Source organism: Palaemon carinicauda, chromosome 42 (assembly GCF_036898095.1).
Source record: "Palaemon carinicauda isolate YSFRI2023 chromosome 42, ASM3689809v2, whole genome shotgun sequence".
NCBI classification, from domain to species: Eukaryota; Metazoa; Arthropoda; class Malacostraca; order Decapoda; family Palaemonidae; genus Palaemon; species Palaemon carinicauda.
Genome location: NC_090766.1, coordinates 7,128,802 through 7,155,005, shown reverse-complemented (window position 1 = coordinate 7,155,005; position 26,204 = coordinate 7,128,802). Strand labels below are relative to the sequence as shown.

The window sequence follows — 26,204 nt, the reverse complement described above, 5'->3', positions numbered from 1 at the left end:
CCCCGCTTGACGGGTGGGCTGCGGGGCCGGCCGGGCTCCTACATAGGCAGCTTGATAGCCGCTCTGACCTTCCCCCTACGGATGCAAGCCTCCAAGAAAGGTTTTGCCGGCCATGACGGCTGCCGGTGGGAGACCCTAATGTCTTTGCATGTTCTTCAGTCCTCTCTTGGACTGCCATCCACATCCCTGGAACCAGCAGTGACCAGCAACAGATCTTGTGGCTGGGTGGAAGCTAGAATGATTCATTCCCCCCTTCCATTTGAACCCTCATTCTGGAAGAAGGCAGTAGGGACAGTAGTACCTACACCCTTATTCTTGTACTAAACTATAATAAGGTAGCCCTTCTCTCCATGCTTTCTCTCTCTCTGTCGGCTAGTGCCGCCAGGTACTATGCTGCTGGCTAGACCGGTCCCGCCAGGTACTAGCCTAGCCAGCAACATGCCGGCTGAGCTACAGTATATACTTATACAATAGCCAGTATTTCTGCAGTATAGTACATACTGCAGGCAGAAAACTATAGTATATATTATACAGTAGTTTAGTTTTTTCCAACATACCCTGTTATCCTTTCACAGTCCATTGTTGAGACCAATCATAATATTGAAGTGAAGTATTCCTTCAATACACTGATGTATCATAGTCATCAAATCATTTTTTACCCCACAATATTAATACTCTTTATGAAAGGGTTAGTGCTAGTATGCACTAATTCTAACTCTAGAAGTTAGAACCCTTCTACTCTAGTTTTTCCTTAACTATTAATATTGAGGGAGGTCACAGCAATTGGCTGGACAGGAGGCACAAGTATGTGTCTTTCCTATTTCCTTTCTAGCTTTCTATCCTAAGCTATAATGGTTAATCTTCTTGCATGAGATTACATTAATTTATCAAGTGTAATGAATTACTGCATACTCATTTCAATTTCCTTTCTTTACAGGAGGACCAGAAACTAGTGTGAGGTGATGTACTGCAACCACAAAAGTAGGAACTTTGGTGGTCACACTATGTGCAAGTCTCATGCCGCCTGTGTAGTGACAACTGAAACCTTGAGGTATTGGGACCCCAAGGACTGTGACGTCTGCTCGGCCTTGGTGACCGAGGGTTTCGTCGACCCCAAGTCGACGGAGTCGAGGGATGCAGCACGTGAGAAGCTTCGGAAATGGGTACTAGGGTTCCAAAAGAAATCTCTTGGACCGTACCTTCCCAACGATAGGATGCGAAGCTTGCTGTTCCCTAAGGCACCAGCTGATACCGTCGTACCCCAGGCCTCCCTGCGTCCAGATCGCAGTCGAGGCTGATGTCGGTGAAGCCTTGCAAGGCATGGACATCCACCAGGAGGAAAGGATGTCAAGTGTCCACAGACACGGAGAAGGATCTTCTTCAAGACGATCCTGAGGAAGAGTCTACTCTACCACCTGGAGGAGAGGAGAACTACGACTCGACCGAAGCGGAGGAGCCCCTTCTGTCTGTGCCGGCAGTAGAGTCGACACCGTCTACGTCTTCGGCTACTACCCCTCCATTGGACGCGATGGGTCATGCAGTTTTGGCCCATATTACCACTCTAATGGACAATCTACGTAAGGAGAACGTAGATTTGAAAGAACGAATGACGAGAGTTCCGTGAAGCGACTGGGATCGTCACCTCCCGAGGGTCTTACAAGCGACGCAGAGTGAAGGACCTGACACCGAAACCAATCCCTGGAGGTATGCGGAGTTCATGCCAATCACGAACGGCAAACTCTACATCTTGGAGAAGTTGGTAGCCGTCCACCTGGATGACATTGAGTTTTGGCCTAACTTTGCGGCTTACCCAGAGTGCTTCATCCGGCTGAAGAATGAGCCAGCGTCGAGAGAAGAGATGGAACAAAAGGAGGTCATGGTATTCAACCACGACAAGGCACAGGCTCTCTTGACGAGTAGCCTGAAGGATACACTAACTCGCGAATTTCTGCGAGCAAGAAACACCCTACCTTTCTTGCTCCTTCTTCGAGAGCTTTCCCCTTCCCGTTGAAGGCTTCTCCGAGTGTCCTCAAGGCCGCTGAGGCAGACAAACCATGCTCTACACTAGAGGAGTGTAGGCCTTTATCTCTGGCCTTCCCCACAGATGAGAAGGAATGGAAGGAGGTCCACCTAACCTTCTCAGTAGCGAAGCTTGACGCAGATATCGCAGGACAGCAGTTCAGCGAGAACCTACCGAAGCTATCGGACTTTCTCTTGCGAAGGGAGCAAGAGACAAAGGAGAGGCTAGCCGCCTCCCTTTCCCTCCAGAACTGCATGGAGATGTGTGCAGGCAATGCCAGCACCCCAGATATGTTCACAGTCCTGGCCAAGATGCACGTGGCCACCCTCTTCAAGGTCCTGTACGCCTTCGTGAAGGCCAGGAGGGCCTGTAGGGAGTTCGTGTTTGCCGGTGAAACACGAACCCAGAAAGCTGATTTCTTCCAGTATCTGGGGTAAGGACCTCTTCCCAAAAGAAGTGGTCCAAGAGGTAGTAGAGAAAGTCGCCACCACGGAGAGTAGTAGAGAAAGCCGCCACGGAGAATAGCAACCTTCTCCAAAAGTGGGGCATCTCCTCAAAGAGGAAGTCTTCCCCGGATGCTGGTCTCCAACCCAAGAGGAAGACATAGAAGCCAAGACTACCTTCTCGGCCTGCTCAGGAACATCCCACGGTCACCATGACCGCAATGCCCCAAGTGGTCGCTCAGACACAGACCACCTTCCAAATGGTGCCTCAACAGCTGGTTGCCCAGTCACCAGTCTTCAACCCAGGGTTTGAGAGGCACACTACTACCTTTCGTCCGAAAGAAAGAGGATCTCTACGGGGCTCCTCAAGAAACCCCTCACGAGGCAGGGGAGGACGCGGTCAGGGTGGCAAGCCCTCAGGACCATTTAAGCAATGAGATGCTCCAGGTATGAGGGAGACTCCAACACTTTCAGGATCGTTGGACCTTCGATCCCTGGGCCCCCAGCCTAATCAAAAATGGACTAGGATGGAAATGGAACAGATCTCCACCTTCATTTCCTCAGTTCTTCCAACACTCCACCCCCTTACTGGAAGAAAATACCTTAGAACTCTTGAACAAGAAGGTTATAAGGAAAGCAAAGTCCATCAAATTCCAGGGAAGGCTGTTCTGTGTTCCCAAGAAGGACTCGAACAAACTCAAGAGTCATTCTAGACTTGTCGCCACTCAACAAATTCATCGAGAACAAGTAGTTCAGGATGTTAACCCTTCAACACATCAGGACCCTGTTACCAAAAGGGGCGTACAGCGTCTCAATAGACCTGGCAGATGCTTACTGGCACCTTCCAGTCAGCCACCCCCTCTCCTCCTACCTAGGATTCAAGTTACAGAAGACAAAGTATGTCTTCAGAGCCATGCCCTTCGGACTAAACATAGCCCCAAGGATCTTCACGAAACTTGCGGACGCAGTCGTACAACAACTACGCCTAGAAAGCGTTCAGGTAGCAGCATACCTGGACGACTGGCTGGTGTGGGCAGCATCCAAGACTGCTTGTCTGCAAGCATCCATGAAAGTGATCCAGTTCCTGGAACATCTGGGATTCAAGATCCAACTACAAGAAGTCTCGCCTCTCTCCAGCTCAGGAGTTTCAATGGCTGGGAATCCATTGGAACTTTTAAGTCACATCGCCTCCCCATTCCACCAAAGAAGAGGAGAGAGATCACGGGTTCTGTCAAGAGACTACTGAAATCCGACAGGATCTCAAGACGCCAACAGGAAAGAGTACTGGGTCTCTCCAGTTTGCAGCAGTAACAGACCCAGTGCTAAGAGCACAGTTGAAAGATGCGTCAGGAGTCTGGAAAAGATGCGCATTAAATGCTCGAAGAGATCTACAGAGACCGGTACCGACCTTACTACGATCACTTCTCAAGCCGTGGTCGAAGGTCAAGAGCCTAACGAGGACTGTTCCCTTACAACCAACTCCCCCATCGGTGACCATCCACACAGATGCCTCGACGGAAGTATGTGGAAGTCACTCCCATCAAAGGAAAGCCCAAGGGACCTGGTCATCCCTGTTCAAGACCTTTCACATCAATATTCTGGAGGCCATGGCAGTCCTCTTGACGCTGAAGAAACTATCCCCTCACAGATCAGCCCACATCAGGCTGGTCTTGGACAGCAAAGTGATAGCGAGATGTCAGAACCGACAAGGCTCGAGATCGCCCCACATCAACCATGTGATGTTAGCCATCTTTCGTTAAGCGAAAAAGAAGAGATGGCACTTATCGGCAGTTCACCTACAAGGGTTCCGCAATGTGACGGCGGACGCTCTATCCCGGCTAAAGCCGATAGAGTCAGAATGGTCCCTAGACGCAGACTCATTCTCCTTCATCTTAGAAAAAGTCCCAGAGCTGCAGATTGATATGTAGCCCCATTGAAATGAACAGAATTTTTATAATGAAATTAGTTATTTCTAAACATGGCCATCATCCTCCACTCCATACTGGCAAGTGGCACCATGAGGATAGGGAATAACTAAGACTTCAAAACTGAAGATAAAGATGGTACAACTTTGCCAAGACATTGTTATTGCCACTAGAGCATCTCATTAATAGCAGCTTAAGTCCATTGGAAGAAAAGAAAATTGGTAACTTTAATTTTAGGGGTAAATGTTGATATAACATAGCTTTGAGAGAAGCAACATGATCAGCAGAGGAGTATATAATATTTTTATCATTAAAATTTTTACACACTGTAACTATAATAAAAATTTTATTAAACTATTACAGAGTGTCTTTATAGCTTTATAAAAGTCATCTTTAATGTGGAAAAAAGGTAGAATACCCTAGCCTGTACATACTATTTTAAAGATGAAACACTTGATCTTTTAAGATTAAATAAATAACATTTGAGAATATGTCCAATAAATCAACAATCTAAGATATGACTAGATTTTTAATTTAAACAAAATTAAAGTTTAGTCCTATAGAAAATCTGCTAATTTGCTCATGCATGTAAAGTAATTATTTATCAAAACTACTTAAAGAGATTTAAGAAAATGTCTATACTGTCTAACTATAGTATCTAAAACTGACTGTTACCAAGGTCAAAATTTGGTGGCAAATATCAGTTGCTTACAGGATAATTCTTTCCACAGAAATCTGATGGAATTTTTCATATCCATTTTTAACACCAATTTAAATTTTAGCCCCATTATGCTCAACTTCAAACTTGCTTAAATATTAACATTTATATCATTTAATAAATTACAGGATCAGCCTTTAATTCTCGTGAAAGTGTTAAAAATTTACAAAAACTCCTGGGATGAAGGATGCATCAGTTTCTGTTAAGCCTTAACTTCAAAGTGATGGTAATTTGTAACCTGAAATTAACATGAATTTTTCAATCAGAATACTGACATTTTGCCACCAGAAAGACCTTGCATTAGTCATGACTTCTGTCCCACCTTCATGACAATAGTCCATGCATTTCTGAAGCATCAGATATATAACATTCTGTATTTAATGTATAAACGAAGCAATTCTAAAAGTTCCTGACTTGGAATTTTCAAGACATTGTTACTCTCAAATGGAAAATAACAACAATTAAAGCAAAGCTACATAAAAAGGATTAAGGCAATACTGAGAGGTGCACGAATTAACTAAGGAGAAAAGTGCTCCTGACTGCACTAAATCTAACTGATTACACAGCTCTTACCAAAACCTTCTTAACATATTTGCGTGAAGGCCTATAGAGAAGTCCACTCTGCGAGCAAAAATTGTTTGAAGAGATAATTTTGGTTATGGGTGATAGATAAACTGTAATATACTGAACAATACAGAATCCTCTCAGAAATGCATGGCCTTTATGTCAAGACTACAATTTCAGGAAGCTAATCAAATAGCAATCATATCTGGCATGAATAAAGGGCAGGCATTAATGTGAGCCACTGAGGCAGCTCCGTTACTAGGTAAGACTGACAGAAGGCTACTATAACTACAGATTTATTCTGTACATTAAAAAGGGTTTCAAAAGGGATTAAGGTTGAAGGGGCTGAGGAAAGTATCCTACACAGTTCTGCTGGCACCGCATTAACACTACATTTCCAGGTGCACCATGCAATAGTTATATAAAATCACATGATACCTATCACTTATACTAGCAGCCACAAAGTAAATTCAGTACTAAAACTGTTCTCATAGATATATGGGAAAGGTGCTAAATAACAAAAAATTTAATTTTTTTGTCAAAATGTCAGTAATATTCTTCAATAAATACTATAAAAAAAAAACTAATAAACTTAAAACTAAACGGCTAATACAATTAAAGAAAATGTACAAAATATGCATAAGGTAATTCCATATCCAAGATACTTTAGCATAACAGAAACAAAACATGTACCCATGATGAGACCTCATAATATAGTGGAACAAGAAAATAAATTAAACAAATTTACCTTATATGGAGTTGGGTTCAGATTACGTTTATGGTCTTGTCTTAGTGTTTTTAGCGACTCTTGAACTCTGTTTCTTATCTCGTCTAAAGTCGGTAAGTTCTGCTGAATCTTTCCCTCTTGCCAATACAACTGAAAGAAAATTGGAATTTAGAGAAGTGATATGTTCAAATATTCCTTTATCCTATAAATTAATAGAAAGTGGCAGAACATTGAAGGTTTCCTCTTACTCTTAAAATCAACATGGACTTTCAAATTAACTACCGTAACACAATTTGGTTGATAATGAATTTCTTATCTAGAATGAAATCAATTCCAAAAGTAAGTATATAATTACATTTAGTATTGCTTTCAAGATATGTCACTACAAATTTGTTAACTGTAATAACAAATGTTGCCCCTAATAGTCTTCACAAAGACAATAGAATGTGCAGTGCTGTATTGTAAACATCTATGTAATTAGTATTTAGTCATCAGGGTAATGTATATAGGGATTTTTTCCAATAATGAATCTGAGTCCTCTTTTATAATTTACATCTGGATATGAACTATAAGACAAATTCGAAAAATTCTGATTTTAAATGTTTGTATTTTAAGAATATACATTTTACAAATACAATAATTGAATTTTAATCAAACTAAACATGATCATAATAATAATGAATAAAAAAATATACAAACTGAAAGCAATGATTGACCACCATAACTAAGTTCTGCCTTGTAATCTTCTCAGCTGTGAAAATAAAGTCCAGTGTTACAAAATACAACTGTACACTTTTTATGTATGGGAGGATTATTCAACTCTCTTCAGTGTGCTTTGGCTTGTAAACCTACTGCTGCAGATGGTAGAATAGGGTCTTAATAGTTATCATTCTGATCCCAAGCTGCATTATTCAGGGATTTACTTTCAATTCAATCCCTGTGGTTCTACTTCCTTATTCTTTATCTCACTCCCATTTTCACCTCTTGTTTAAAAACCCATACTATTTTAAATCACCAATTTACAGGACACAATTTATATAAAGAAGGAAATACAGTTATAAAAAGGTAAAAGTTCATCAATAAACAGACCTGCCGAAACTTACCTTATGTAGAATTTCAACTTTAGCTGGACTGACATACGCTCTTTTACTTTCTTGAAATGGATGTCTGCATAGTACCCTCTCTCCAGTTACTGGTGAATTTTCCGTAGTGCGGTGCATCAAATCTATTAATGCATGGCCTGAAAAGACATTGCCATATTAGAATGAGAAAAGGTGAACTCCTAATATTTGACAGCTAAAAATTGTAAGTACTACATGATTTTGCAACCAAGTATCACAAATTTTTAAAGTAATTTGTATTTTTCCTAGCTACATAAACCGGAGCCCTTTATTTAGGAAATGCTGTATGTTTTCAGTGCAGGCAGGATGGCCGTTGAATACTTTTAACAAGCAGTTAAGGGACAGGTGGGAGGAAGGGCGAGGAGTACAGTACTACTGAGCCATAACTCCCTACCTGTCAAAATGTGTTAATTTATGACCTTTTGAATCAGGACTGTGAAGGGTGGTTGAGGAGGGAAGTTTAACCTAAAGGACTCTGGTTTGTATAGATAGGAAAAATATAAATCTTTAAAAATTTTTGATTTTTTCCTAAAGAAATACAAACCCTCGTCCTTTAGGTAGGGAGACACGCTGCTTGGTGGGTCGGAAGTCCCCTTAGAACCAAGCTGGTTCATTCTTTTTCTTCCCTGGTCCCATACAGGAGTGAAGGAAATGACTACAGCAACCTCCTATCTGTCTATTATTGGGATACATGGGTTGATAGAGCCTGGCCTGTGCCATAAGATTGATATGTGGTCAAAGGAGGGATCCTTTCACCAAAAGGGGATAGCTGTCCGGAATAATATACCTGGCATTTGAAGACCAAAAAGGGAGGGTGGAGGAGAACTCTAGGTTCTAAAGAACAGAGCTCAAAAGTGTAGTTTACCAGCATTAAGTTAGATCCAGCGAGTAACGCTTCGACGGCTTTGTCCCTAAGAGAGGGACAGAAAGAATGAAGGTGAAGAGTCAGCCTGCCTCTATTTCAGACTTGCATCTATCCGTTACATTCAATCATGTTATTCGCAAAAATTCTTACTCCCTAAAAATGTTTCTTGAATGCAAAACAATTACCAAACAAAGAGAGTCTAAATGAGAAAATTAGAGTTGGATATCCCCAAATACAGCTTAATGGTAAAAAGCACTAGACAAAATATGAAATTTTGCATTAGAAATCTGCCAGCAATACTGTACCATTATACATTAAAAAATGATATTTTGATTATAAAATAAATTTTTGAATATACTTACCCGGTGAATATATAATAGCTGACGTCTCGGACGGCTCGACAGAAACACAAAAACTCGCGAGCGATCGCCATGAAGGTTGCGGGTGTGCCCACCAGCGCCGACTATCGGCCAGATACCGCATATACTTGTAAACAGCTCCAGTTCTTCTCATTCCGCTGGGTCTCTATCGGGGAGGAAGGGAGGGCCTTTAATTTATATATTCACTGGGTAAGTATATTCAAAAATTTATTTTATAATCAAAATATCATTTTTAAATATTAAACTTAGCCAGTGAATATATAATAGCTGATTCACACCCATGGTGGTGGGTAGAGACCAGTATTAATACAATAAAGGCGTATATGCTTAGAGTTTTTGACAATTATATCATAATAAAACCCAATTAAATATAGGTACCTGGTAAGGAAGCTGACTCTAACGATTACTCTGCCTTATTAGTCCGCTTTCCTCACGAAGCCCAGCCATCCTCTCAGGATGCTGAAAGACTCCCAGGAGCTGTTATATCCAGGGCGACCACCCATACAACAGGACCTCATCAAAACCCTTAATCTGGGCGCTCTCAAGAAACGACATTTGACCACCCGCCAAATCAAAAAGGATGCGAAAGGCTTCTCAGCCTTCCGTACAACCCAAGACAAGATTAAAAACATTTCAAGAGAAGATTAAAAGGATATTGGGATTAAGGGAATGTAGTGGTAGAACCCTCACCCACTACTGCACTCGCTGCAACGAATGGACCCAGTGTGTAGCAGTCCTCATATAGAGTCTGGACGTCTTTTAAGTAAAATGAAGCGAACACCGACTTGCTCCTCCAAAAGGTCGCGTCCATAATACTTCGCAGAGATCTGTTTTGCTTAAAAGCCACGGAAGTTGCTATCGCTCTTACTTCGTGCGTCTTGACTTTAAGTAAACAACGATCTTTCTCATTTAAGTGAGAATGAGCCTCTCGGATTAAAAATCTAATAAAATACGATAAAGCATTTTTAGACATAGGTAATGAGGGCTTCTTAACGGAGCACCATAAGGCCTCAGATCCACCTCGTAAAGATCTGGTACGAGCCAAATAAAACTTAAGAGCTCTAACTGGGCACAGTACTCTTTCAACCTCGTTGCCTACGATCTCTGATAGGCAAGGTATATCAAAAGATTTAGGCCAAGGAGGAGAAGGCAGTTCATTTTTGGCCAAGAAACCAAGCTGAAGCGAACATGTGGCTTTATCTGTAGAGAAGCCGATGTTTTTACTAAAGGCATGGATCTCACTGACCCTTTTAGCCGAAGCCAAGCACACCAAAAAAAGCGTCTTGAGGGTGAGATCCTTCAGGGAGGCTGAATGTAACGGCTCAAACCTGTCGGACATTAGGAACCTTAGGACCACGTCTAAGTTCCACCCAGGAGTTGCCATACGACGCTCCTTAGAGGTCTCGAAGGACTTAAGGAGATCTTGGAGATCTTTATTATTGGACAGATCTAAGCCTCTATGTCTGAACACAGAAGCCAACATGCTCCTGTAGCCCTTAATAGTGGGAGCAGAGAGGGAGCGAACATTTCTCAGATGCAAGAGAAAGTCTGCAATTTGGGCTACAGAGGTACTGGAAGAGGAAATGGATGATGACTTGCACCAGTCTCTAAAGACTTCCCACTTCGACTGGTAGACCTTGATGGTAGATGCTCTCCTAGCTCTCGCAATCGCTCTGGCTGCCTCCTTCGAAAATCCTCGAGCTCTTGAGAGTCTTTCGATAGTCTGAAGGCAGTCAGACGAAGCGCGGGGAGGCTTTGATGAAGACTCCTTACGAGGGGCTGTCGTAAGAGATCCATCCTTAAAGGCAGACTCCTTGGAACGTCTACCAGCCATTGAAGTACCTCTGTGAACCACTCTCTCGCGGGCCAGAGGGGAGCAACCAACGTCAACCTTGTCCCTTCGTGAGAGGCGAACTTCTGCAGTACCTTGTTGATGATCTTGAACGGCGGGAATGCGTACGCGTCCAGGTGAGACCAGTCCAGCAGGAAAGCATCTATGTGGGCCGCCTCTGGATCTGGGACTGGAGAGCAATAGGTCGGGAGCCTTTTGGTCAACGAGGTGGCAAAGAGGTCTATGGTGGGTTGGCCCCAAGTCATCCAAAGACTCTTGCACACGTCCTTGTGGAGGGTCCATTCTGTGGGGATCACCTGACCTCTCCGACTGAGACAGTCCGCCAAGACGTTCAAGTCCCCCTGGATGAATCTTGTCAACAGTGAGATGCCTCGATCTCTTGACCAGATGAGGAGGTCCCTTGCGATGATGAACAGTGTGTGGGAGTGAGTGCCTCCTTGCTTGGAGATGTACGCCAAGGCTATGGTGTTGTCCGAATTGACTTCTACCACTTTGTTTCGTAGACGACTCTCGAAACTCGACAAGGCCAAGTGAACAGCCAACAGCTCCTTGCAGTTGATGTGCAGGCTCCTCTGATCCGACGTCCAAAGACCCGAACATTCCAGACCGTCCAGAGTCGCTCCCCAACCCAAATCCGACGCGTCTGAGAACAACACGTGGTTTGGGTTCTTGACCGCCAGGGACAGACCCTCTCGCAGACTTATTATGTTGCTGTCCCACCAGGTCAGGCACGTTTTTACTGGCTCGGAGATCGGGATTGACACAGCTTCCAAAGTCTTGCCCTTGTTCCAATGGGAGTCTAGATGGAACTGGAGAGGGCGAAGGTGAAGTCTCCCTAGTGAGATAAATTGTTCCAGGGATGACAGAGTCCCTAGGAGGCTCATCCAACTTCTCACTGAGCAACGGTCTTTTTTCAACATGAGGCGGACTTTGAGCAGGGCTTGCTCTATCCTGGTGGCAGACGGAAAAGCCCGAAAAACTAGACTGCGAATCTCCATCCCCAAATAGAGAATCGTCTGGGAGGGATTCAGTTGAGACTTTTCTAAGTTCACCAACAGTCCCCACTCCTTTGCAAGAGCTAACGTCCATTGAAGGGCCTGCAGACAGCGATGACGGGACGACGCTCTGAGAAGCCAGTCGTCCAGGTACAGGGAGGCTCGAATTCCCGATAAATGAAGGAATTTTGCCACATTCCTCATGAGCCTTGTAAACACGAGAGGAGCAGGGCTGAGGCCGAAGCACAGTGCTCAGAACTGGTACACCACATTCCTGTAAACAAACCTCAGATACGGTTGAGAATCTGGGTGTATAGGAATGTGGAAGTACGCATCCTGCAGGTCGAGAGAGACCATCCAGTCTCCCTCTCTGACCGCTGCTAGGACGGACTTCGTGGTCTCCATCGTAAATTTTGTTTTTACAACAAAAACTTTGAGCGCACTGACGTCCAGCACTGGCCTCCAACCTCCTGTATGCTTTGGGACTAGGAAGAGACGGTTGTAAAATCCCGGTGATTGAAGGTCCGAGACTTTCACCACCGCTCCCTTCTCTAGCAACTGAGAAACCTGCTGATGTAGAGCTTGTCTCCTTGACTCCTCTCGATACCTGGGAGAGAGGTCTAAAGGAACTGTTACTAGAGGAGGTCTGCGTACAAAAGGTATTTTGTACCCCTCCTTGAGCAACAACACAGACTCTCGGTCTGCACCCCTCTTCTCCCAGGCCTGCCAGAAGTTGTTCAGTCTGGCCCCTACCGCTGTCTGAGGACGAGGGCAGTCAGACTCTGCCACGGGAGGACTTGGATCCTTTCCTCTTGCCTCTCTTACTGTCGGCACGAGCGCCTCCCCTACTGGGGGCTCTGCCACGAAAGGGCGGGATAAACCTCGTCGCTGGGGTATCGATCTTGGGTCTTACGACATAAGACGATGAAGGAGCACCCTTACGAGCAGACGTAGCCATCAGGTCGTGGGTATCCTTCTGCACCAGCGAAGCCGCAATATCCTTGATCAACTGCTGAGGAAACAAGGCAGATGACAACGGGGCAAAGAGGAGCTCCGACCTTTGACAGGGAGTTACTCCTGCCGAAAGGAACGAGCGAAGAGTCTCCCTCTTCTTCAGGACTCCAGCCGTAAAGGTAGCGGCGAGCTCATTGGAGCCATCACGGATGGCTTTGTCCATGCAGGACATAATAAGCACGGAAACATCCTGGTCGGCCGACGAGATCTTCCTGCTTAAGGCTCCTAGCGACCAATCTAAGAAGTTAAAAACTTCGAAGGCCCTGTAAACCCCTTTAAGGAGATGGTCAAGGTCCGAGGAGGACCAATAAACTTTAGAGCGTCTCATGGCCAGGCGACGGGGAGAGTCTACTAGGCTTGAGAAGTCTCCCTGGGCAGAGGCAGGAACTCCCAAGCCGAGAACTTCTCCCGTGTCATACCAGACGCTCGCTCTAGAAGCCAGTTTAAAAGGAGGGAAAGCAAAGGCAGTCTTCCCCAAACTCCTCCTGGTGATCAACCAGTCGCCTAGCAAACGTAAAACCCCTTTAAGAAGAGCGAGAGAGCACTAGCTTAGTAAACGAAGGCTTCGAAGCAGCTAGGCCTAGCGCAAACTCTGATGGAGGCGAACGAGGAGCAGAAGGTACAAAATGGTCTGGAAAAAGATCCTTAAAAATCAACATGATTTTCTTAAAGTCCATAGAGGGCTGAGCAGCTTTAGGCTCTTCTCCGTCTGACAAACTGCCCAAAGGAATATCAGTAGGCGGAGGATCAGCAACTTCCTCATCTGAAGGAACCTCGTCCGACAATTGTCGAGTCTCATGAAAAGGAGAGACCTGCCGCGGCGGCAATGCTTGACAGGCAATGTCCACAAGCAAAGGAGCAGCAGTAGCAGTCGAGGAAGCGACGTCATGCCGCTGCTGAAAGGACTGAAAACCTTGCGACTGACCAACAACAACAACAGGAGTTGATGGACGCTCGACGTCACGTCGGAACTGCATTGACTGCCTAGACTGAGCAGTCAAAACAACCTTTGACTGCGGTGCTTGACGCCCAACGTCAAGTCGAGGCAACAGAGCTGGTTGGCGAACGTCCTGAACGTCAACACGAGACTGCGGCAGCGGCTGAACGTCAACACGAGGCTGCGGCAGCGGCTGAAAGTCAACACGGGACTGCAGCGAGTGAGGATCCATGTCACGTGACTGACGTGACAAACTACCGACATCACGTTTCATAACGTCAAAAGGACGAGTAAAAGCTCGTTTGGGTGGCTGACGGCCAGAGTCTCGATCAGCGTAACGGCGAGGATCATCGTGAACCTGCTCAACGGTATAATCCTCCATAAGGGAGGCAAGCTTAGTCTGCATATCCTGCAGGACAACCCATTTAGGATCAACGGGAGTCGGGACGGGCCGAGACGATGGTAATGTCTGTGTCGGCAAAACATTGCCTTTACTGAGACTCTCGGAGCCCGTGTTACGCTTACGTTTAATAGGCGAACAGTCTTCCGACGACTGCAAAGGGTCAGAGCTGTCCCAATGGCTACAGCCAGGACGCTGGACCTGTCCTGAAGGGACTGACTTCCGCTTCAAGGGTCTAGAAACCTTGCTCCAAGGTTTCTTTTGCGAAAAGCCTTCGGATGACGAGGAGAACACAGCCTCGCTCGTCTTATGGTAAGGGCGATCTTGACGAGAAACGCCCGATACCAAAGAGGGAACGTCTGTACGTTGGTTAAAGCCTCTCGTCCCCTTAAGTCCTACGACATTACTTCTCCCTGGTGCAGGGGAGCCTGAAAGAGGTCTCGGACTAGGGGAGCGACAAGCACGAACAGACGAACCCTCGGTCGCAACACTAACAACACTTTGCGCACTAATCACTTTGTCACCACGATTTTCTGATTTGCCACTCTGACACTTTAATAACTTCACATCTGACATGAGTTGGTTACGGTCCGAAGCTAAGGATTCAACTTTCTCGCCTAAAGCTTGAATCGCAAGAAACATATCCCGCATGGACGGTTCATGAGTGCTAGTAGAGGGTTCAGGAACAACTACTAGAGGGGAAGGATTAGGTTCAGGGGCATGGGAGGAGGAAAATTCCAATGACCTAGAGGAGCTTCTCCTCACCCTATCTCTCTCCAGCTTACGAGAATATTTATCAAATTCAAGCCAGTCGAATTCCGACAAGACCACGCACTCATCACACCGATCTCCTAATTGACAGGTTTTACCCCGGCAATTAGAACAAACGGTATGTGGGTCGAGAGAGGCCTTGGGAAGACGTTTGTTACAATCCCTAGCATTACATTTGCGAAATTTAGGTCCAGGGATAGGAGAAGGGTCAGCCATATTGAACAATCAGAGAAAAATCCAAAACAAATCCAAAGTCATCAACAATAAACACTAGCCAAAAAAGGGTTCAAGAGTTTTAATTGAAGAGAAAAACACCCGTCACAGCGAAAGCTCAAAACAACCAAAATAAAGTACTTCACCAAAAATGACGAAAACTCAAGGTCAACAGCGAGCGGAATCAACTTGTCGATAAGACCGACAGAGAAGAACTGGAGCTGTTTACAAGTATATGCGGTATCTGGCCGATAGTCGGCGCTGGTGGGCACACCCGCAACCTTCATGGCGATCGCTCGCGAGTTTTTGTGTTTCTGTCGAGCCGTCCGAGACGTCAGCTATTATATATTCACCGGCTAAGTTTAATATTTAAAATTCCCAAACAACACTAGTCGAAACATGAAATTTAATTCATAAATCGCCAAATACAGTGTAATGTTGAAATGTGCATGACAAAACTTGGAAACGAGAATTACAAATCAGTAAATAATACTGTACATCATATTAAAAATCTCCAAAGACATAAGACAAAATGTGAAACTTTAAAAGAGTTATAAATCACCGAATAATACTATACAAGTTAAAAAATTCTATCATCAATACTCTAATAATTATATCTGAGCCTATTCTCAATACCATTGTCATCTTGAGATCAGCTGATGAAAAAATAAGTAGAACGAATCAGCAATTTGTTTTTAAAATACACCTTGAATTGATAATAGAAAAGTACAAAAATTATTAAATGAAGCTCAGTTAACATAAAAAACTAAGATTATTTTAGGCTTCTCCTGCCTGTTATATTGTCAACTAAAACTATAGATCAGCTGACAAAACAAAATGTCATGTTTTAAGCCCAGCCTATTATCAAACATAGATTTAAGCAAAGTATATATTTATTTTGTGTTTAATATTTTAACTTGGACTTTTTATAGACACCTAAGATTCTTGTCTGCTATATATATGTATTGTATGACACCTCAGAGCCCCCAAAGGCATACGGGACTGGTCATAGGAAATGCCCCAAGACCATCCTACCCCCAAGGAGGGGGAACCACTACCAACATCACAGGAGTCACTGACCATGCCCTTCACCACATGCATCACTAAGGGAGAGGCCTAAGGAGGCCAAAACCTTTAGGTCACACTTGTCATCAGTGGAAGCACAAACGAAGAAGAGCCTCCAACCTATAATAATGGGGAGTAGTGAACACTTGGGGAACCCTACACACCACAAGAACCTGAAACCGGCCCACATAGCTCTGAGGGCTTCTTACTCCTGACAAATCCTCCCTGGGGATCAAGCCAGGAGAGGTAGTAGCAGATGCTCCCAAATAGCAGAAGGAAGAAGCAAAGCTCTCTTCCTCTCACTCAAACCTGACACTGCAAGGAAGCCCCAACCTAAATTGGCACAGTGATGATTACGAACAATTGTGCCCCTAGCAAGAAGCACACAGTGTGTGGATCTACAGCCGATTTAACAAAAACCATATATACAGTCCATCCTCCCATATACAAGTCTCTTGCTTCACATCATAACCATCAACAGACAGCATTCACTTCCTGAAAGGAAAAGTTCGATTAAGGACACATCAATACTTCTGTACTCAATGTGGCAGAAAACATATATGAATTTTGACAGGTCGAGGTCCTTGCTCTTGCTCCCACCTCTCGCTTGACTGCTCGTTAAAACAATTCAATGGCTGCCCACCTCGTGCTGAATATATTCTCTACCTGAAGGATGATGGTTTGTATTTCACATAAGAACAAATATGTTTATAACAATAATGCAATTCAACAACTTTTAAAGCTAGAATAATACACCAGAATCATATCAATAGTTCTACATAAAAAAAAAAAAATGATGCTCAACTGCAGTACATACCATCTGCACCATAAAGTCGATATACAGTTTTCTTCCCAGGGCAAGTCACCTTTTCTACATCCTGCGATAATTTTATTTTTGGAGTCCCATTAATCTCCACCAATTTGAACACGCACCCTAATGCTGGCTGCCGCTGGCAAGTCACTAAGGAATTGAAAACGTTGTTAAAAATTAATACAAAACGTATACTTTAAATATTCGGCAACAGATAATTATTAGTGCTAAGTTGCACTGGTTTTATAAAATAGTACTGTACAGCAAAAGTATTTAAAAGAATTTTTAATATTTTAAGCATATATATTCATTATTCATTATATATGTGAATAAAAAAAAAATCAACCAACCTAAATGTGTTCCAATTCCAAAGCTGTCTATTTTGTGGCCCTGTTCATTAAGGCTAATGATAGTGTCTTCATTTATGTCATTACTTGCAACGATTAAAAGCTTCTCAAACCAATCCAGGTCATACCTATTGAAAGAAATGTCAATAATAAATATAAAATAATTTTCACACAAGTGTATAGCATGCCATTTTTACACAAGCTATGTAGCAAAGTCAAACATGCAAGGCAGTACCTTATGGGTCCTTCCAGCCTCAGCAGAGATCCTATATTATGAAGAACTAGTCTTTGATAAAAATAACTCACGAGGTTTCATATCTTGAAACCACAGCATTACTTGCCTTTATCTGAAAACTAAGATTTCATTGCAAACTACAGTAAACAGCACCTAATTTATATTGCAATTATATTATGGAAAACCCAAAATCTGGAAAATCTTTGAAATGTAAAGCAAAAACTAAAGCTAACAACAGTATACAGAAAACATTTTCAATTCTAATATGCAAATTTAAACCAAATTATTGTACTAAACCAGCAAATTCATCCTTGCAGGAAATTATATTATGATGAACAACTACTGTATATCAATATTGTAAAAAAGAACTATAGCAATATGTTTTATGGCTATTGTATCACAAAGAGAATGCATGAGAGACGGGAAGTGCAAAAAGAAGAGAAATTTTTCTGGGGGAAAATTTAAATCAAACTTACTCCTTTGCATCATTTTGCACAGTGGATGTGGTTAAGGAGGTACAAATTATCGTTAAAGCACTGTGAGAATTTAATTGTAAGGGTGGAAATTCTTGAGCTTAAATCGCAACTTTTTTTTTATGGAATAGTTCTCTAATTTTGTGAAATTAACTGGCTTTTATATCTTATATGTTTTATTTAATGTTGCTTATGATAGCCTTGGATATATGCAATAGTTTAGGATAGATTTTAACCCTTTTACCCCCAAGCTATTTGGAAATTTCCAACCCTTAACCCCCAGGGGTTATTTTTTTCCAAGCATATTTTGCAGTACATTTTTTTTTAAATTGCTCTAACAGCCTTAATTTTCGTCATAGTGAGGTCAGATTGGTCTCATTCTCTTGGAAAATGCCTGAAGTTTCTCAAAAAATTATAAAAAATATGCAAAAAAAAAAGAATTTAAATAGGAGTTTTTTGCAAGCACGTACCAGTACGTCCATGGGGGTAAAGGGATGAGTTTTGTGAAACGTACCTGTACGTCCTTTTGGGGTAAAAGGGTTAAACATGCATATATACACACCATAGCCTAGTCTAAGGATGGGGAGTTATGTAGTATTAAAAATTATTACTTTTATATTTTGTGATAGAAAAATTCTTTTGGCTCTTGTTGGGAATGGTGGTGAATGAATGTTCATAGAAAAATATTTCTACTTGCCAAGTCTGCCTGGATCTGTATTGAACTTCATATGCTTACTTGAACTGATAATCAAAGACATTCTTGAAAAGAATTGCTATAATATTTTGCTTCATTGTGATCCTGAAACTTATGCAAACCAATCATACCACACACCATTAAAAAGTAGAAAGTTAACATAACTTTCTTCATATCAATTTATTTGAAAGATGATAATAAAGGTCTCAGTAAAGTTTACAAAATCTCAAAATATATCGTATTACAGTAATCTCTAACTATTTGCCAGTTCACCTATCGCTCCCTCAGTACATCACGGATTTATTAATATATTAAATGCAAAATTATACTGCAGACTCCTCTTTATATTATGGGTTTCTGAGGATGTATAAGTTTTATACTTTTCATATCTTAATTCCGAACGTTCACGGGTGCTAACAAGGAATGTTGGGAGGAGGATAGGTAGTGGTGGTGGTGGGTGGGGGGGCAGTAGCTGTAGTGAACGACACCTCGTAGTAACGGGGGATTTTGAGGAGGGAGAAGTCTGATTGGAAAGGAACCTCTGGTAGTGGTATCACTTGACCCAGTTTTAATACCGACACCCTTTAGGGGTGAGCGAGCTGGATATATTCCTGGCATTCCATGCAACTTTTTCTCTGGTATATTTAGCAGTATTTATACCTTTGAAATGGTGTTTTAAGGAGAAGCATTTCACGGAGCGACACAGGTTGAGCCCAGAAATAGATTTTTCCTTCGTCAAAATCCCTTTTTGGGGCTTATGAAAGTTTAAATTTAAAGACAAGGAAATATGTTTGAAGAATTATAAAAATAACGAAATAAATATACTGTACCATAAATTTCTATTTCTACTTGGCAGTTTTTCAGCTATTGTGGGGGGACTTGGAAGGAAACACCCCCAATAGCCAAGGGATTACTGTACATTCCTGAGAAAAAAAGAAAGTTCTAGTAAACTGATTTAACATACTCTTTTCCAACTGTGGCAAAGGTAGACCTGGCGACACAGCTAAGGTACGCAAGATCTCCGGAGTCAATTCGTACTCCAAGGGCTTGGTACCCTAAATCACGAAGACCTAACGCAACAGCACAGAAGTTTAAGATCCCGCTCCTGCAATGAATAAAATGTTATGACTCAAGTTTCCATGAAGTGACTTAGAAAATATGTTATTTTTATAATAAAATAAATTTTTTAATATACTTACCCGGTGATTATAATAGCTGCAACTCTGTTGCTCGACAGAAAACTCTAAGGTAAAAGCGATCGCTACACAGGTTGCGGGTGTGCCCAACAGCGCCATCTGTCGTCCAGATACCCAGTACTCAATGTAAACAAAGAACTCAATTTTCTCCTCGTCCCACTGCGTCTCTATTGGGGAGGAAGGGAGGGTCCTTTAATTTATAATCACCGGGTAAGTATATTCAAAAATTTATTTTATTATAAAAATAACATTTTTCAATATTTAACTTAGCCGGTGATTATAATAGCTGATTCACACCCAGGGGGGTGGGTAGAGACCAGCAAAATATGTTTACATTATTATGAGCTAAGAATTTTTATTTCATTTTAGAAGTTATCAAAATAACAAAAACAAAATAAATAGGTACCTGGTAAGGAAGTAGACTTGAACAATTACTCTGCCTTTTTAAGTACGTCTTCCTTACGGAGCCTCGCGATCCTCTTAGGATGCTGATCGACTCCTAGGATCTGAAGTATCAAGGGTTGCAACCCATACAACAGGACCTCATCAAAACCCCTAATCTAGGCGCTTCTCAAGAAATGACTTTGACCACCCGCCAAATCAACCAGGATGCGAAAGGCTTCTTAGCCTTCCGGACAACCCAAAAACAACAATAAAAACATTTCAAGAGAAAGATTAAAAAGGGTATGGAATTAGGGAATTGTAGTGGTTGAGCCCTCACCCACTACTGCACTCGCTGCTACGAATGGTCCCAGTGTGTAGCAGTTCTTGTAAAGAGACTGGACATCTTTCAAGTAAAATGACGCGAACACTGACTTGCTTCTCCAATAGGTTGCGTCCATTATACTTTGCAGAGATATATTTTGCTTAAAGGCCACGGAAGTTGTTACAGCTCTAACTTCGTGCGTCTTCACCTTAAGCAAAGTTCGGTCTTCCTCACTCAGATGTGAATGAGCTTCTCGTATTAACAATCTGATAAAGTCTGACCAAGCATTCTTTGACAAAGGCAAGGATGGTTTCTTAACTGAACACCATAAAGCTTCAGATTGGCCTTGTAAAGGTTTAGTACGCTTTAAATAGAACTTAAGAGCTCTAACAGGGCATAAGACTCTTTCTAGTTCATTGCCTACGATCTCCGATAAGCTGGGGATATCGAAAGATTTAGGCCAAGGCCGAGAAGGCAGCTCATTTTTGGCTAGAAAACCAAGTTGTAGCGAACAAGTGGCTTTTTCTGACGAAAATCCTATGTTCTTGCTGAAGGCATGAATCTCACTGACTCTTTTAGCCGAGGCTAAGCATACCAGGAAAAGAGTCTTAAGAGTGAGATCTTTCAGGGAGGCTGATTGTAACGGCTCCAACCTGTCTGATATGAAGAATCTTATTACCACGTCTAAATTCCATCCAGGGGTAGCCAAACGACGCTCCTTGGTGGTCTCAAAAGACTTAAGGAGGTCTTGCAGATCTTTATGTTTGGAAAGATCTAAGCCTCTATGCCGGAAGACCGATGCCAACATGCTTCTGTAGCCCTTGATAGTGGGAGCTGAAAGGGATCGTCCTTTTCTCAGGTATAAGAGAAAAACAGCTATTTGAGCTACAGAGGTACTGGTCGAGGATACAGAAACTGACTTGCACCAGTCTCGGAAGACTTTCCACTTCGATTGGTAGACTCTAATGGAAGAAGCTCTCCTTGCTCTAGCAATCGCACTGGCTGCTTCCTTCGAAAAGCCTCTAGCTCTCGAGAGTCTTTCGATAGTCTGAAGGCAGTCAGACGAAGAGCGTGGAGGCTTTGGAGTACCTTCTTTACGTGTGGCTGACGTAGAAGGTCTACCCTTAGAGGAAGACTACTGGGAACGTCTTCTAACCATCGAAGTATCTCGGTGAACCATTCTCTCGCGGGCCAGAGGGAAGCAACTAACGTCAACCTTGTCCCTTCGTGAGAGGCGAACTTCTGCAGTACCTTGTTGACAATCTTGAACGGTGGGAATGCGCAGAGATCCAGATGTGACCAATCTAGGAGGAAAGCATCTATATGTATTGCTGCTGGGTCCGGGACTGGAGAGCAATAGATTGGAAGCCTCTTGGTCAGCGAGGTTGCAAAGAGATCTATGGATGGTTTTACCCCAAGTGGCCCAAAGTCTCTTGCACACATCCTTGTGGAGGGTCCATTCGGTTGGAATTACTTGCCCTTTCCGACTGAGACAATCTGCTATGACGTTCAAGTCGCCTTGGATGAACCTCGTTACTAGGGAGATGTCTTGACCTTTTGACCAGATGAGCAGGTCCCTTGTGATCTCGTACAACGTCAGTGAGTGGGTACCTCCTTGTTTGGAGATGTACGCCAAGGCCGTGGTGATGTCCGAGTTAACTTCCATCACTTTGCCTCGAAGGAGAGACTTGAAGCTTTTCAAGGCCAGATGTACTGCCAACAGCTCCTTGCAGTTGATATGCATGCTCCTCTGACTCGAGTTCCACAGTCCTGAGCATTCCCGACCGTCTAGTGTCGCGCCCCAGCCCACGTCCGATGCGTCCGAGAAGAGAACGTGGTTGGGAGTCTGAACAGCCAGGGGAAGACCCTCTCTTAGGTTGATATTGTCCTTCCACCAAGTCAGACAAGACTTTATCTTTTCGGAAACCGGGATCGAGACCGCTTCTAGCGTCTTGTCCTTTTTCCAGTGAAAAGCTAGATGGTATTGAAGAGGACGGAGGTGTAGTCTTCCTAGTGACACAAATTGTTCCACGGATGACAGCGTCCCTACCAGACTCATCCACAGCCTGACTGAGCAGCGTTCCTTCTTCAGCATCTTCTGGATGGATAGCAGGGCTTGATCTATTCTGGGGGCTGATCGTCTTGTTGTTCAGCAACGTCCTCATCAGAGGGTTCCTCATCCGAAAACTGATGAGGAAACGGCAACGGAGTGGGCAACATCTGGCTCGCTGAGTCCGGTCGCACTGGTGGATGCGTGACGGAGCCGGACGCAATATCATGGAACTGCTGCACAGTCTGTGAACTGTCAACAACCATGGGTGCGCGAGGAAGCACAGCGTCAACCCGAGACTGTCTAGACCGTCTGGGTTGTGCAGTCAACACCCTACCGGGTTGCTGAGGTTGACGCACTGCGTCAAAACAAGTCACCTCTGCTGGTTGTTGAACGTCCTGAACGTCAACAACCACCTCCGAGCGTCGCTTAACGTCAACGTGCGGCTGGCAACCCACACTGGGTCGCATCGGTGGAGGAACCACCTCAACTGGCAGACGCGAGTAGGTTACCTCAGCGTCAACAGGGCGCACAACCGACCGGTTGGAAGGTTGTTGGCCAGAAGGTTCGGTAGCAACCTTCTCCGCATTAAAGTCCTCTATCAAGGACGCAAGCTTGGACTGCATGTCTTGCAGCAAAGCCCATTTAGGGTCTACTGGAGCAGGTGTGGAAACAGACGGGGTTAGCGACTGAGGCGGTACCGTTTACCATCCCTGAAAGCCTTGTTATGCGTGACATAATTGTACAGCAAAACTTCAAAGGCTCGAAAACAGCTGTGAAGTTGACCTGTAAACAACTTGGAGCGTCTCCTGGCCAGGCGCCAGGGAGAGTCTACGAGAATTGAGAAGTCTAACTGGGCAGAGGCATGAACTCCCAAGCCGAGAACTTCTCTCGTGTCATATCAGACTCTCGCTCTATAAACCAGTTTAAAAGAAGGGAAAGCAAAGGCTGTATCCCCCAAACTCCTCCTGGTGAAAAACCAGTCGCCTAGCCAACGTAAAGCTCTCTAGGAGAGCGAGAGAGCACTAGCTTAAAAACAACGGCTTCGAAGTAGCTAGGCCTAGTGTAAGCTCTGACGTTTAGGCGAACGAGGAGCAGCAGTTACAAAAAGATCCGGACAAATATCCTTAAAAAAATCATCATGATTTAATTAAAGTCCATAGGAGGCTAAGCAGCTTTAGGCTCCTCTCCATCTGACAGAGTCCTCAAGGGAATATCAGTAGGAGGGGGAACAGCAACTTCCTCATCTACAGGAACCTTGTCCGATAAAAGCTGAGTCTCAAGCAAGGGAGAGACCTACCGTGGTGGCAATGCTTTACAAGCAGAGTCCACACTCACTGGTGCATTAGTAGCGGACCAGAACGCAACGTCATGTAACTGCTTGACAGTCTGTGAATTGTCAACCACAACAGGTGCGTGAGGACGCACAGCGTCCACTCGAGACTGCTTTGACTGCCTAGACTGAGCAGTCAAAACAACTCTAGAATGCGGAGGTTGACGCACAGCGTCAAAACAAGTCAACTCCGATTGTTAGTGAACGTCTTGAACGTCAACAGGAGCCTCAGCAAGTGGCCTAACGTCCAAATGCGGCTGAAAAACCACACGAGACCGCATCGAGTGTGGTTCTAAAGAACCTGACTGACGTGACTAAGCTACGCCAACGTCAAAGTAAGCACAAAGGAACGTTAGGTTGGCTGAAAGCCAGGATATCGATGAGATAAACGGCTAGACTCAACGGACTAATCGACAGAATAGTCTTCCATAAGGGAGGCAAGCATATACTGCATGTCTTGCCATACAACCCATTAAGGATCAACGGAAATGGTTGTGGTAAGAGACGAGGGTAACGTCTGTGACCGCAACACTTTGCCTACAAAAAAAGACTCTCGGAGTCTGTGTTACGCTTTTGTTAGGCGGCGAGCAGTTATCCGATGACTGCATAGGGTCAGAGCTGTCCTAATGGTTGTAACCAGGATGCTGGACCTGTCCTGAAAGGACTGACTTTCGCTTAAGGGCTTCGAAACCTTGTGACAGGTTTCTTATGCGAAAAGCCTTCGGATGACGAGGAGAAACAACGTCTCTCTCGTCTTATGGTAGGGGAGATCTTGGTAAGATACACCCGATACCATAGAGGGAAAACGTCTGTTCGTTGGTCAAGGCCTCTCGAACCCATAAGTCGTTTGACATTACTTCTCCCCTGGGCTTGGGAGCATGTAAGAGGTCCCGGACTAGGTGAACGACAGGCACGAACAGACGAACCCTCGGACGCAACACTGTAACACTTTGCGCATGTCACTTTATCACTTCGATTTTCTGTTTTGCACTTATTTCACTGAAATTTTTACCGATTTCTACCTGAAACACGCAATTCTACCCTTCATTAAAAGGTAGTAATTGCGAAATCAGTCGTATAATGCAAGCTCATTAATACCAGCAAAAAACAGAAAACATATTTAAAGATAAAAGAAAAAAAAAATCAGTGGCTGGGAAAGAGACTAAACACTAGTTCATATAACTACGTTTTTGGGCTCAAGCCATGGCGTCCTGATGGAAGGTTCCTTTTTGGTAGCTTCCTTGGGTAAATAACTACTAAGATATTCCCAGAGAATTTAACCACAGGTTATCACAGAATTCTAACTTCTGGAGCGAGTATCCTAAAGGTTTCCCTTTAAGACATCGTATATCAACAGGGGACGCATGTATTAACGCGCCACATAGCTATCTACACCCCGAACAGAGTTAATGCTTCGGTGTGTAAGGGCTGAGAATAGCTGGGAGCCGTTACATAGCTAATCTCATTCGTGGCTACTACTGATACTCGAGACGTAAACAAACGGGCGCCATTGCTTAAATGACGTCACGTCCGTCTTTATCCTTTGTTCAGTAGCTCGCCCTACTTAGACGGATTTTCCCTGTGCTTTACTTATCGCTTTGCATCTACGTAATGTCGCTACCTTCAGCCTCGCCTTCTTCTGGAAAGTTGAGTACAAGGTTCCAGTATTGTTTAGTTAAGCTCTGACCGTAAAGTAAATATTACTTTCCGAGATAATTGCTGTTTTGTGGCAGAGCTGTGCCTCTACTGGACCCGCCATTTTATGGCGTCGTTGTTGTTTTGCATGCCTTATTTAGTTAGCCACAACAACGCTTCCGGCCTTATTTACTAATCGATTACATTAGTTTATTTAGTCTTCATAGCTAGGAACTTTTATATCGTGTTTCGACGCTTTTTATCGGTCATCGATTGACCTCATACCAGTCGGCTACTATAGCCCCCAGGCCAGAGCGCCTGTATATAAGTGTTCATGCATGATTTTATTAGTGATCCTAGGCTAAGTTATGAAGATAGTGGCATTATTTTACAATACTTTCGACCGTGATGCAAGTGTTTTTTCGCCTTCAGGGACCATATAGGGGATAGGTTAGTTAGTGTCCCTTCCTAACCTAACCTACTTGTAGGACCCCTATATGCTTCCTTCATCCCCTGCCTTGGCACTCCCTCTGTTTAGCCTTGATTCCCTTTCTGAGTAAGGGGATCAAGTGTCTAATGGAGTATTCTTCGCCTCTCAGTCCTCCCTAAGGGAATGACCCCCCCCCTTAGGGTTGCGTCCGAGAGTGAGGTTAGGCTAGCCCTTCCTCTATGGCTAGGAATAGTCTATGACTGTCCTGCCATAGCGATATGTCT

The 26,204-nt window shown here is 43.7% G+C and overlaps 1 protein-coding gene across 1 annotated transcript in view; it reads right to left on the bottom strand.

The window, feature by feature from the left end:
* The window catches only part of Naprt (nicotinate phosphoribosyltransferase), a 145,861-nt gene that overhangs the window by 7,570 nt on the left and 112,087 nt on the right, over positions 1-26,204 (bottom strand). The window contains exons 8-12 of the mRNA XM_068365002.1: positions 19,535-19,675; positions 17,172-17,296; positions 16,828-16,971; positions 7,501-7,637; positions 6,419-6,547 (exon numbers count right to left, since the gene is read on the bottom strand). Coding sequence (XP_068221103.1) covers positions 6,419-6,547; positions 7,501-7,637; positions 16,828-16,971; positions 17,172-17,296; positions 19,535-19,675 — 676 coding nt within the window. The remainder of the gene's footprint in view (positions 1-6,418; positions 6,548-7,500; positions 7,638-16,827; positions 16,972-17,171; positions 17,297-19,534; positions 19,676-26,204) is intronic.